We start from the raw sequence: 14237 nt of genomic DNA, 5'->3' as shown, positions 1-14237 counted from the left end.
AAGCATTTTGTACTGCCTCCTGGGAAGAAAACTTCTTGTCACGTAGATAATTGTCCAAATCACGAAAAAAATGGTAGTCCGTTGGAGCAAGGTCTGGTGAATACGGAGGATGACGAATGGTTTCTAACTGCAGTTCCTGAAGGGTCAAAATGGTTTCTCGTGCTGTGTGAGGTCTCGCGTTGTCGTGGAGCAATAATGGTGAAGATCGATTCATGAGTCGGGGCTGTTTTACTGCTAGTTTTGTCAACATGGTTCGGAGTTCGGCACAATAGACATCTGCCGTTATGGCTTGACCAGATCGGAGAAAACTATAGTGAATAACACCATGCTGAGACCACCAAACAGTTACCATTACCTTTTTATTGGTAAGTTTTGCTTTAGGACACTGTTGTGGCATTTGATCTGGGGTCAGCCATTGCATTTTTCTTTTCCGGTTATCATAAAGAATCCACTTTTCATCACATGTTACAATTCGATCCAATATTCCTTCATTTCTGTACCGGTTCAACAAGGCAACACAAGTTTCAACACGCGTTTCTTTCTGCAGATCAGTCAAATCATGAGGCACCCATTTTTCGTATTTTTTTATTTTATTGATTTGACGCAAGTGAGTCAATATTGTGGGTAAGGTAACGTTAAACCATGCCGCTAATTCCTGGGTAGTTTGACTAGGATCGGCTTCCACTATCTCTCATTAATTCATCGTTATTCACCTGTGTGGGCGGTCTTCCTCGTGACTCGTTCTTCTCGAAATTTCCATCACGAAAGCGTTTAAACCAAAATCGCACGGTGCGTTCATTAGTAGACCCCTCTCCAAACGCAGCATTGATATTGCGGGCTGTTTCTGCCGCGTTAGTTCCGCGTCGGAACTCGTATTCAAAAATCACTCGAATTTTCGCAGTATCCATCTTTCTTGTCTAAATTGAATAACAAAAACAATTGAAAGTCGATATTCAAATGTTTCAAATTTAAAAAAAAAAATCACAGAAACCATTTGAAAAAAGTTTCATTCGAAAACCTCAAACCATGAAGATTCTATGAAAATTCAAAGAACCTATTGCAATAAAACGGCAATTTCATACTTTAACCCCTAATATCTCTCTAAATGAAAGTCCTAACCAACTGAAGCCGAACAGGAAATATAATTTTTTTATTAAAATTAATTTTCAAACTATTTTTATGAGATTGTTTCAAGATCAGATGATCCAATTTGTGGATCGATTCAGAGGTACGTGATCCATTACGATCCAAAAGTTCGATTCAAAACTCGTACATCCCTATCAGCGACGACCACGACTTTGCCAAAAGATTCAAGGTCATCTTCCAGAACTCTACTCAATGCTCAAGTCAGGACTTGAGTATGATTTCAAGCACTGGAAATACGATACTAATGGCAAGGACTTGAGTATGATTTCTAGTGCTATAAATCATACTCAAATCCTGACTTGAACATTGAGTAGAGTTCTGGCATACGACCCTAAGACTAAGAAACGACTAAACGCGATAACTTTATGTCGCTCTTACATTAACTGTTTTACTAGAGATACTGTAAGTACGTGCTTTAGGTTAACCGAGCAATTATTCTCTTGCTAAGAATTTGCTTATTATGATGTTCACTATCTTGATTTATCTATGTACAGTTATGTATCTGATATAAAGAAACAACACTGAATGGAGTTACCACATCAAATATCTGTGGTGTGCGTGAAGAATATGACATGTACTGTTAATTTTGACTTTATGAGTTTTTTGTACGTTTCGTAAAAAGTAAATATGACACGCCAGAATAGATATATAAAATTATATTATTTACTACGTAGAATTGATAAAACCAGTATTATAAAGCGCGTTAAAACAGGAGCAACGGAACTAGAACACATTTCAACCAGGTTGAGAGAATTAACACACTTGAAAGTATAAGTGCAATCTTTGCGTTTTTTAAATTATACAAGCGAAATACCTTTTTCTACAAAAATACATAATTGTATTAGGATTTATTGAAAAGAAGAGAGTCTATGTTCGCATCCCATCGTTAGACGTGTCGCATGATCAGCGGATTACCCCTCCTATAAAGGTGAGGTTACAACATACTCTAAAATAGAACTTATTTTATAAGCCATAGACCATCTATTTCTCAGTTAAGTTTTAAATAAGCAGAAAACAGAGCATACACCTAGGTTTGAAGGTCGGACGGCCATAGTGGCGCGCACTCTCGAGCCTCTCGAGCTCGACTCGACCGACTCACATCAGTCTCTCGCGAGAGAACCGATACTACTCGACGTACATTATGTTGTTCCCGCACGCGAGAACAATAATTAAGCCACAGTAAATAAACTGATAAAAAGTTACTGTTACAGTGTGTACTGTAACCGTAAACAAGAGTTTCAAGTTTAATTAATCTACGCCAAAATATCGAAGCTCGTGACGATTCCCATTTCATATTAAAGTACTAGTGTTTCCAACAAAACCCCTTCGTATTTAAGGTACGTGTTTAAACGATTGACTATTTACTTTACAATTATAAACAAAGTAAATGATAACAATGAGTTGACGTGAGTTCATATGAAAGGAGTTTCGTCTTGAAATCATGTACAGAGAACGTGTATATTGCAGGTACTTTCTTGCAAGAATGAAAGCGTTATATAAAATCGAACTAACCATTGCATAGGATACAACGTTAGGTATTGTATGTTATGTATTAGCAGTTCTCTTTGTTTACTTCCATCTGAAGGTTATATCTATGCATTCGTACAAATTGTGTAAATATTTAAATCATTCGAACGCCACGTGTTTCCGCGCCGGCGAAGAAAAAATATAAACATAAGTCTATTAACAAGACTACTAGTCTTATAATTACATTTTTTCATTGTGTCGACGTTATGGCGTATTAAAAATATTTAAATAATTGGTCTATTATATATATGCTTTATTAAATGCCAAGTGGCATTAACAGTCCGGTGTCTCCTAACTTGTTGTTATACAAACAAAACCGGGTACGAGGGACCACGACGCTTTTGAGAACTCTCAATCAGTGTAAACAGAAACTGAGATGTGAAAGACTAAACAAAGAGGTACCTTTGAAGTATTTGAGCCGTCATGCGGTTTTATAGTAGTATATACTCTTGACTTGCCTCACTCAAAACAAACAATAACTCTTTAGTTTGTGACTATGAAAGGATTTGACAAAACTACCAGTGGATACCTGCTTAAAACGTTTGTTAAAATAATCTAGCAATATACACAAGCTTATTGCTACCGACTCCACAAAGTAACAAAGTTAAATTGGATTCATACTGAAATCTCAACTGACTGATTCACGACACAACTTTAAATTATGTTGCCGGGAAGTTGCCACTTAAGGGTTAATTTGATAAACAGGTTTAGTGAAGTGACAAATGCAACACGAAGCACAACTGCTGCAGTTTGATGAAGATGAACGTAGCAAAGATAAACAGGGCTGTCCTGAAAACTCATGTCTGGTAGCAGTCAGCATAGTGTGAAATTTGCAATTGCATAATGCCACTGTCTTGTCGACTTCAGTGGTCTAGTAGCTTGCACACCGATTTTCATGGCGTCGCCGTCTCTGAGGTCCCGGGTTTGATCCCCGGTCGGGTAAATGTAGAAACTAATTTTTCTATATTGTCTCTGGTTCTGGCTGTGGTTGTTTGTAGTGTATTCGTTGTTTCCGATTTCCATGACACAAGTGCTTTAGTTATTAACTAAAGTAGTTAGTAAAGTAAAGTTATTAAGTAAAGTACTTTGGACCATCTTTGGCGTCAGAGCAACGTATGTGATGTTATCTAATATTTATTAACATTATTTATTAAATTGCCACGCAGAGGTCCCAGGTTCGATTTACTTATCTCGTAAGTTTGGGTATAATTTGTGGTTGTCTATGTGTGTGTCCATGGCACCCGGGACACACGGTTTCCCTAATTCGAAGCTATGTTGAGTGTGTGCGTCAGTTAAAAAACAAATATTTTTTATTTGCTTTGATTTGTTATTTGCACAGAAAGTCCTTTGTGTTTCATTACTTAAAAATAATATCATCAACAGAAATATCATGATATTCTGCTGCAGAACACAGGGTTTAACTAAGCGCGATTGGTTCACATTAATTGAACGTTTTATTATCATATACATGAGAAAATTGTATTTGACTGCATCAAACTAATTGAATTATAATTAAAATCGCACAGCGCTAAACGAAAAATATGGAGCTGTAAATTAACTGTACCATGTAGCAATCGCGAAAATCTAAGAACTCAATATGTACCTCTAGTAGCGAGTCACAACAACAATAATCACTGAAGTATTAACGATCTTACACACCTCTGCGTAGCAAGAACTTTCAATAGCATAAACTGACCTATTTCAGAAACATAATTCTAAGGTACGTAAGATTTTTATAGTACGTACGTATCATGTATTATATACGTATATATAGTCGTTGAGATAATTCAATATAATTATTAAATTAAATTTAATAATAGTAATTGCATCACAAAAATGTTTTTATCAAAGTGCAAAAAATAGTTTAAGGTCATCTAACTAAGCGGCTCGGCCATTGTTCCTTCCTAAATACCATTTTATAGGTCCTCCGTGAGAATATAGTCACTTTCGTCAAATTCATGTATCCGGTTGTAATCTAATTCTCGTCAACAAAATACTAAAACAATAACCTGTATATGTTACCTTAGCATTTCACGGATCTCTCGGAAGGAAGAGAGCCTAGGTCTACCAAGTAGGTCAATATTGGAAGAACGTAGTAGTACATACATAATTACTTTAACGTGAACTGTTATGGAAGAGCGGGGTTTCCTGGCACAGGCATTTTATGGTTAAAAGAAGACTCCTGCCACTGGAAACTAAACTTTTCAGGGCCGTGGTGGTTAAAATAACCTCAGTACAACGAATAACCTCAGTACTAAAAAAACCGACCTCGAAAGTCATTTATTCTCTAGTTTGCCACCATTAGAGGTGGACTATTTTTTTGAAATTTAAACGGGACCACTACTGAGGTACCCTCTTTCCAACAAAAAAGAACCATCAAAATCGGTTCACAAAGCCGGAGTTATCGTGTAACATACACAAAAACAACATAGTCGATTTGAGAACCTCCTTTTTATAAGTCGGTTAAGAATAAAGGATTATTATAACTATTATAACTGTAAGAGCTCGTTCACATCACATTTCCAATTATAGGTATATCGTGTTGGTTTACAATACTACGATACGATGAATTACATACGATGCCAACATAATTACTGGCATGACTGTTGAATTTGTCATTAGTTCATTAGATTAGTCCAATTAGGTCATTTGGATTCGGGCTTGTTAACCTTACAATTGTAGAGGCTTCATAACATTACCAGCACTCCCTTTAACTCTTTAGCTGGTTAGTTATATTTAACAAAATATAAAAATAAGTATTATAACTATAACGACTGAGTTTAACTGTCTAGAATATAACAAGATAATATTTCTACTAGTTATCCTGTCTTTATTTCTATTGTAACGAGGAAACAGAATGCTTTTATTTCTATAATTTGATTACGGTAGTGGGATGAAGAGATAGTTCGCAATTTAAAGCTGTTTATCACATTCGTAAAACTCTCATAAAAAAAAACTGACGTAAAAATACACGTTTGCATTGGACAAATTAGCAAATTTATTGAGAAAGGTCTAAATAATACCTGGGACCGGTCTTGCCAAACTTTGCCGTTACAGCTAAATAGAGCATATATGTATAAACGAGATAACAACCAACGAAATTGTGTTGTATAAGTCGTGCAAGGCGGTTTTTGTGTTTAACTTTATTTAGTTAATCATTACCTTTCTTTTAAACCGGCTTCAAAAAAAGGAGGAGGTTCTCAATTCGACGGTATGTTTTCTTTTTTTTATGTGTTATGCGATACTCGTGACCAGATTTTGATGAATCTTTTTTTATTGGAAAGAGGGTACCTCAGTAGTGGTCCCATTTAAATTTCAAGACAATATTCCACCACTAAGGTATGCAAACTGAATGAATGACTATTGAGGTCGGTTTTTTTGAGTACTCTGTACTGAGATTATAATGAAATGACTTTCGTTTTGATGTTCTGATTGTTTTAGATTTTTTACTATATAGGGAGTTTATTTCAAAATGGAACGAAAACATAAACAAAAAACATGTTGTATTGTTCACTAAACATTGGACCAGCACGCGAAGTGCTGTCATAAAACTCTCATTAAAGAGACTGTGCACTATATAGTACACTGACCCACTGCTGTGGCCTACCCTTACAGAAATGAAAATGCAGAATGGTAAAAGAGGAAAGGGAAGGAAAATCTCATTGTGAAAGAGTTCATCCAGGGAAGTACTACCACTTGACCTATTTCTGCCGCCAAACAAGTAATATGAGGCGTTCCGGTTTTGAAGGGTAAGGGTACTGGTGAAGTTACAAACACATCGGACTTTTCAACTTATGTCCCAGGGTGATGGGCGCAGAGGCAGTGCACTTCATATCTTTAAAGCTCTGAGTGGCACTCCAACTGCAATGGACAGCCGTGTCGTTTATCAGGCACGAGTTGTCCGTCCCTTCACTTAGTGATACTTATATTATTCAAAAAAATATATATAATTTTAATAGTAATCGATGTGAAGTTTAACTATAAGGAAATGAAGTAATTTGTGATTTATGGGCACGTCCTCTCGTTTCTAGAATTTTGATGCGAGTGACGACGGATCAAACTAGCATAAGAATAGCGAAGAAAATAATAATTCGAAAATGAATCCAAATTTTAAAATTAAGTCGCTAGGAACCTGAAAAGAGGATGATAAAAAGGTAGGATAACGATAAAACAGGTCAGCATCGCCACGCTGCTTTCAAAAAAGAAGTCTATAGTTCTTCTATTTTTCACTGCTGTATAGGTAGTTCCGAGCCCCATTTAAGTCAACAAACTCTTTGATAATTCGTTCACTTGGTTAAAAATAAAGGAGGAGAGAGGAATATTATGAGACGCGGATTTCAAATATTATAACATTTCCGATAATTACGTTATTACCTGTTGGTTCGTGACTACAGCAGGACGTTCCGCGTTAGTTTATTCTCATTTTCAATAGCCTGTGGCCAACGTGAACCAGCGGCAATATTACAAAATGTTTACGATCGAGATACACTTTGATTTTCAATATAGGCGAGGTAAATACGCCGGATACTTAAAGAGCGAAGGCTAAATAAAACGTTGAAGTGTACTAATGCATATTCACTACCTTATACTATAATATCTAAAATAAATCTTATGTCACCTGTTGAGTGACGTAATCATTACCTAAACAAAATGACACAAACATGGAAACTTGAGAGCACAAATAAATTAGCTATTTCATCGATTAGTCGCGAACTATTAGTTCGAATTTCAAATACTAGTGGAAAAAAATAATAATTTATCATTAGTTCCAAGTTTGCTAGGAAAATTACGCATTTTTTTCTAATACTTATTCGTTAAGAAAGTTATGTACTTCCTGTTTTATTTTATATTTATCAAAAAATTAAAACGGGAATGTGATATGTATTTTCATATGAGTAAATTGAAATGTTACACTATTGTACGAGGCGATCCTGAAAAATAGCTGTATGTACGAAGTAAATTAAAAAAATATAGCTACTATGCATGAACCTATACATTTTTATGGAAACTTTCTATAGATACAAAGGTGTTTTGCGACTGGTCTTTTCTATATTGCTTATTCTGCAGAAGAACAAAATTAGAAATTATACGAGTACCTAATTCAAACATGCAATATGCTATTTGAAACGATACATAGAACGTCGCTTCATTCAGGGCCAGACAAAAATAAATCAAGCGAATTCCGAGACAGAAGCGATCGTCAGAAACATTCCAGTAAAATTCATCGCATCTTTTTATGCGAAAATAGCTTCAGGCACGTAATTAGTTATTATAAATAGCTAGTATGCATTAAAGGACATACTACTGATCTGACTCTATAGATGCGTTTTTCTTTAATCTCGATATTTGAAGTCGAAAAATAATAATAAATACCGCACACACTCAACATAGCCCCGCACTAGGGAAACCCTGAGTCGCGAGTGCTATGAACTCACACATAGACAACCACAAATTACACCCAAATTCACGAGATTAATAAATGTAGGCCATACAAATATTTCTCCCGGCCCGGGAATCGAACCTGGGACCTATGCGTGGCAGTCCGGCTTGGTAACCGTTCGGCCACAGAGGCAGTTATATTATAATATAACTGCTGCTGCTTAGCTGCATATTATCGATATGTTTCATATCGATAATATATACTAATATTATCGATATGAAAAATAGAACATGACAGCAACAGCACAGGCGTGTGTGTGATCGTACGTGCGCTATCTCCCCTGATAGCCTTGCTAAAATAAAATCACATAATTCTCCGTTGCTGGGTTAGCTCGATTCGTAAAAGCTATTTACTACGAACACCTACTTACACCTATCTGATAAGGCGACACTGATAAAGGGAGATATGAAGCTGACTCAGTTTATATCAGTCGACTCGTCAATAAGCACGGCAAAACATTGTTTCTTGTATTTTTTTGTTTTCTTAGTGCGTTACCATTATTGTTTTAAAAAAGGTGATAGAACTAATGCGCCTTTGGTAAGCGACGAATGTGATATTAATAGTGATCACGTGCATGGAATAAAACATATACTTAAACGTTTCAGGGCAGTGGTGGTTAAATGTAATGGTGACGTGATGCTCCCAACATGCGTTGGTCGGCGTGGTGGCAGATTCTGCTCGTATGGCGTGCGCACGCGCTCGCGCAATCCAACACACCCACCATGTGTCAAGAGGAATCATGTCGGTGTGACTCCTTCACAAGGGTCATATGCAACTGCACCAATGACTACAATGTGCGTAACGTTAACACATATACCTATGTACTCATTAATAATGTCGTAACATTAATAATTACCATTCCATACTAAGTATAAAATTATTTCCAGGAGATGACCCTTCGTCCAGATGGGGCGTATCGAATCCCACCAATGGCTACCGCCATCATTATCAATAGCTGTTCAAGAGTCATATTTTTATCAGATACCATAAAAAATCTTATTCAACTACGAGTAGTGGAACTGCAAAATGTGCCTTATGTAATTATAAACGAGCGATCCTTGGAGTGGTCTCCTTCCAATGTAGATCTAGAAAACAGTCCTGGAATAAGAATCACCATTCACAACAGCACCGTGAACGAAATGGCGTCGCATGCTATCCGTGGAAGAGTGGATAATATACATATCAGTAACAGTAGGTTGAATATTATCAAGCCTTTCGCATTTTCAAGCCTTACCGGTGTTTCAAACGTCGAACTATCAGACAATGATTTCATAAACATAAATATCCAAGCATTTAAAAAATTTACAACAACAAATTTTATTCTTCGAGGGGGATCAATAAAATCCTTGCCTAGTAGATTTTTATCAGATGTGGAAGTAACCAATCGCTTGCAAATAGAAGGAGTCTCTGTGCAACATGTATCGAGTTTAGCATTTCTTGTTAGCATGCCACAAAGAGTTTTAATTGACAGTAATGTAATAGGGATACTGGAAAGTGATGCGTTTAATATCACGACAACAGGGCCAATCACCTTTAGAAATAATACAATAACGACTGTGAGGCGTGGGGCGTTCTTCGGAATCTCAGCACTGCCAAAGGTGACAACAATTAAAGGGCCACAGGAACTACTGATAGACAACAATACAATGCAAGAAGTGACACCAGATTCTTTAATGTACAATCGTAATTCGCTAACACTTCGCGTTGATGGACTAAATCTTAACGTTTCATGTAGTTGTGATCTGGCATCACAGTGGCACGATATGTTGAGAGAAAACGGCAATATCAATTGCTGGTACTCCTTGGAGGGGTATTTTATATCCCTGCCCACTTACGTTGACAGCAGATGTGGAGTATTCAAACAGACTTTTTGGATTGTTGTTGTTGTAAGCATTTTAGTACTGTTTTTTATAATAGCTATTGTGATATTCTTTATCGTGAGAAGAGAAAATGAAAAAAGGAAGAAAGTTCAAATAGTATTGCCAGATAGTAAGACGTACAGAGAGACGGAATTCCACATAGTGGTGGAAAGAGCCGATCTTCTCACAACGGACATGTAACTGTACGCGTTTATAGGCTAATTGTTGTCTGTAAATGCGAGTTCGCCTGGGCCGCGCCACTAACCAGTGATAAAGTAAGCATTTCTAACTCGACAAAACAATCTGCTCGGACCATTCCCCGAATGACTGTCAATTGATACGAGTAGGTACTTGTGGACGAGTTCTCTACCTCAACGCTTGAGTGAAAATTGTGCCAAGTTTAGTGTTTACTTTGTTTCTAGGAAAAAAAAAACATTATCTACAAAATATATTATTTATTTTTGTAATTCGTATTATGAAATAAATTAAAAGCACTTTGTGCAAACACATCGTATTTTTAATTAATATTTTGGGTATGTCAAATAACTGACCGTGTGTTATATATAGGTATTATTGGACATCTAAGAACCGATAAGCAGAACACTAAATCAAATAAGATTTGTGGTTAATATATTTATTAAAGTTCAACTATTACAACTAATACCTATCAATTTACAGTTCATTTAAATGAAAACAGTGCAACGTGCTTGGTTCTGCGAAATGACCTCATTATAGTTTGCCTACGACGAATAATAAAATTTTTGTAAAACAAACTGATTAAATTACAAATGTATAGATGACCTCTAATATTATAAGTTTATAGTTTACTTATTTAACATAATATTATAAGTTGCGAAGCGAATTCGTTTTGTTGTGTATAAAAATGAATGTAAGTACATTTCCAGTATGCATTGCATTATTACTCTTAAAACACTTGAAACATTTCGTGAGTTGTTGCGTCCACGCAAGTAATAATTTTTGATGTATTAAACCCCATTGCTGTGCACGGATCTCCTCTAAGGAGAGGATTAGGGTCATAGTCCAGCACGGATTTCACACGTTTTCAATGGCAATGCAACGCTTGCACAGATGGGCACAGCTAGTGTCACGAATTAAATCGCAATTTAATTTTATAATATCAACATTAACAAATTTAGTCTGTTATGGTATTTAAGAGTAGAGAACCCGCGAGTTCAAGCGTCATAAATTCTGCAGGTGAAATATCAGGAGTATGCTGGGAATTCACTGGTTGGTTGACACTAAAGCTGGTAACTTTGCACAACGTTTATTTCTAACTTCGATACAGTGTTTGTCGTCATGATAAATCATGAAGCAGTAACTAGATTTAGAATGAGACCCGCCATTAGTACTGAAGGTATTAAAGGTGCTGGAAAAGGTGGCAGAGGAAAGGCTGTAGAGGTGTGTGTGAGGCCAATCGTAGGGATCCATTAGATCCAGAGGATCTATATAAGTTTGAAAAGGTAACCCTAACTAGCCGTGAACAGGATCACGGCAATGAAACGGGAAACTTCCGGTCCACAAAATTTATTAAAGAAGCAAAGTTAAAATAAAGGGCTGTAACAATAAAAAGGTAAATGTAAAAAAACAGGTACAACAGTATAAAACACTCTCTACGCTTTATTATTAAGGCACTTACCCCTAAATGGGTTGAATAACTAAATTACAGATATAGGTACACGAAGGCTGTAGTGTGATTGAGCTTATTAAATGATTATAAACGTAGTAAAGAACCAGTATTAGCGATTATTCGCGATGGATTTGAAACCGCTCCGACTGTTATGGCGGTCGAGCTGAGAGTAACCGTGGTACGAAAAAAAAATGAGAAAGTGAAGGAAGATGGAACAATACAAATTTAAAATTTAAATCATCATCATCATCATCATCATCAATCAGCCATACGACGCCCACTGCTGGGCATAGGCCTCCCCCAACGATCTCCACGACGATCGGTCCTGCGCTGCCCGCATCCATCGGCTTCCCGCGACCTCCACCAGATCGTCGGTCCACCTGCTGGGGGGCCTACCCACTGAGCGTCGTCCGGTGCGCGGTCGCCATTGAAGAACCTTTCTGCCCCAACGGCCATCGGTTCTCCTAGCTATGTGCCCCGCCCACTGCCACTTCAGCTGAGCAATTCTTCGAGCTATGTCGGTTACCTTAGTTCTCCTACGGATTTCCTCATTTCTGATTCTATCACGCAGGGAAATATCGCTCTCTCCATTGCCCGCTGAGTGACCTTGAGCCTTCTTATGAGGCCCATAGTGAGGGACCACGTTTCTGATCCATATGTGATCACTGGCAACACACACTGGTCAAAGACTTTCGTCTTGAGATATTGAGGTAATTTGGACGCAAAGATTTTTTGGAGTTTCCCGAACGCTGCCCATCCGAGCTGGATTCGACGAGAGATCTCTTTCTCAAAGTTGGACTTACCTAATTGGACTGTCTGCCCCAGGTATACGTAATGGTCAACAACTTCGAGTGTAATGCTCCCAATTTTAACTGGAGCGGGTACAACATGGACATTCGACATGATCTTCGTCTTGTCCATGTTCATCTTAAGACCCACTCTTTGGGAAACACTACTGAGATCTTCGAGCATTGTGTTCAGGTCTCCCAAGGTCTCAGTCATAAGAACTATATCCTCGGCAAATCGAAGGTGTGTTAGGTACTCGCCATTGATGTTGATGCCAAGTCCTTTCCAGTCCAGAAGCTTGAAAATATCCTCCAACGCAGCAGTGAACATCTTTGGAGATATCACATCTCCCTGTCTCACGCCTCGTTGCAGTTGGATAGGATTAGAGCTCTGATCCTGTAATTGGACTGACATAGTGGCATTTTTGTATAAGTACCTTAACACCTCTATATACCTATAGTCTATTTGGCACCTTTTGAGAGACTGCAGCACCGCCCAGGACTCGATCGAATCAAAGGCCTTCTCATAGTCCACAAACGCTAAGCAAAGTGGCCGGTTATACTCCTCGGTCTTCTGTATAACCTTTTTTTTTTTTCGTATGGATGTGGTCTATGGTACTAAAACCCTTTCGGAAACCGGCTTGTTCGGGAGGTTGGAAGTCGTCAAACCTGCGAGCGAGACGATTCGTGATAACTCTCGAAAACAACTTATAGATATGGATCAGAAGCGAGATTGGCCGATAGTTCTTCAAGAGTGTTTTATCACCCTTTTTGAAGAACAGAACGACCTCGCCTCTGCCCCATGCCTTCGGCGTTTGACCTTCGACGATGACAGAATTGAAAAGCTTCTGGAGGACTTTAAGTATCGGCTTGCCACCCGCTCTCAGAAGGTCTGTAGTGATTCCATCATCGCCCGCCGCTTTGTTGTTCTTGAGTTGTTTGAGAGCCACACTAATCTCATACAGGCTGACGTCCGGGATATCTTCGGTATACGGTCGGGTAAGCTTGGCTCTGGGGTCTCTAACCTCGCTTTCAACAGGTGCTTTCGTGGAGTATAGCTGTCGATAGAAACTCTCTCAGAATTTCAGGCTTAGATGAAATGATGCTACCGTCATCAGTCTTTAGCTTCGCAGTTGGCTTTGCCCAATAGACAGATCTCTCGCGAACACCTTGGAACCCTTGTTCCGTTCAATGGCCTCTTTAATACGCTCTGTATTAAATTGGCGTATGTCGCTAGTCAAAGACTTCGATATTTGCCTATTTAACCGCCTGTAGTGACTTGCATCCTCCGAGTTCTGTATTTCATGAAGTGTTTTGTCGGAGAGTTTCTTTATTCTGGTACGGTGGGTTTTGAAAAACTTGGACCCAACCGTACGGACAGTGTCCACCACCATGTTGTTTAGATCGTCTACATCTATGCAGTTTTCGAGGGCTTCGAAGCGGTTTTGAAGTTCGAGCTGAAAGCTCTCGGGGTGTTGGAGTTGTGCAGGTATTGGTCGGAGCGTAGACTCTATCAGTCGAATTCTTTCCAGCCGGATATTGATATTCAATGTGTCTCATACCAACCGGTGATCACTTCCTGTTTTAACGGTGTTGATCACAGAGACATCATTGAATATATGCTTTTTCGTCGACATGATGCATGGCTTTTGAGATCTCCTCATACATAGCCTCCACTTCGTCACCTGGGTGTGTCGAGGTCGGAGCATAAACCTGAATGACATTCAACGAATATCGTTTCGATATTCTGAGTATCAGGTATGCCACTCTGGTCGACACACTTCCGATGGAAATCACGTTGTTAACAAGGAACTTGTGGACAATAAACGCGA

General features: G+C 38.2%; 2 protein-coding genes across 5 annotated transcripts in view; one reads left to right on the top strand and one right to left on the bottom strand.

The window, feature by feature from the left end:
* The window catches only part of LOC113225523 (E3 ubiquitin-protein ligase MYCBP2), a 98975-nt gene that overhangs the window by 59916 nt on the left and 24822 nt on the right, over window positions 1-14237 (bottom strand). The window lies entirely within an intron of this gene.
* On the top strand, window positions 2004-10413 carry LOC113227545. Of its 4 annotated transcripts, XM_026460506.1 has the most exons (5): window positions 2004-2483; window positions 3379-3612; window positions 6289-6422; window positions 8719-8907; window positions 9001-10413. In XM_026460506.1, the coding sequence occupies exons 4-5, from the start codon at window positions 8761-8763 to the stop codon at window positions 10171-10173; spliced, it is 1320 nt and encodes a 439-aa protein (XP_026316291.1). In that variant the 5' UTR covers window positions 2004-2483; window positions 3379-3612; window positions 6289-6422; window positions 8719-8760; the 3' UTR covers window positions 10174-10413. The 4 variants fall into 4 exon arrangements, with proteins under 4 accessions (XP_026316291.1, XP_026316283.1, XP_026316274.1 ...); XM_026460498.1 differs by lacking the exon at window positions 6289-6422 and having other exon boundaries at window positions 2196-2483; XM_026460489.1 differs by lacking the exons at window positions 3379-3612; window positions 6289-6422 and having other exon boundaries at window positions 2196-2483.

The sequence above is a fragment of the Hyposmocoma kahamanoa genome, unplaced genomic scaffold (assembly GCF_003589595.1).
Source record: "Hyposmocoma kahamanoa isolate Upper Pololo Valley unplaced genomic scaffold, ASM358959v1 100021, whole genome shotgun sequence".
NCBI classification, from domain to species: Eukaryota; Metazoa; Arthropoda; class Insecta; order Lepidoptera; family Cosmopterigidae; genus Hyposmocoma; species Hyposmocoma kahamanoa.
This window is presented reverse-complemented; position numbering and strand designations above follow the sequence as displayed.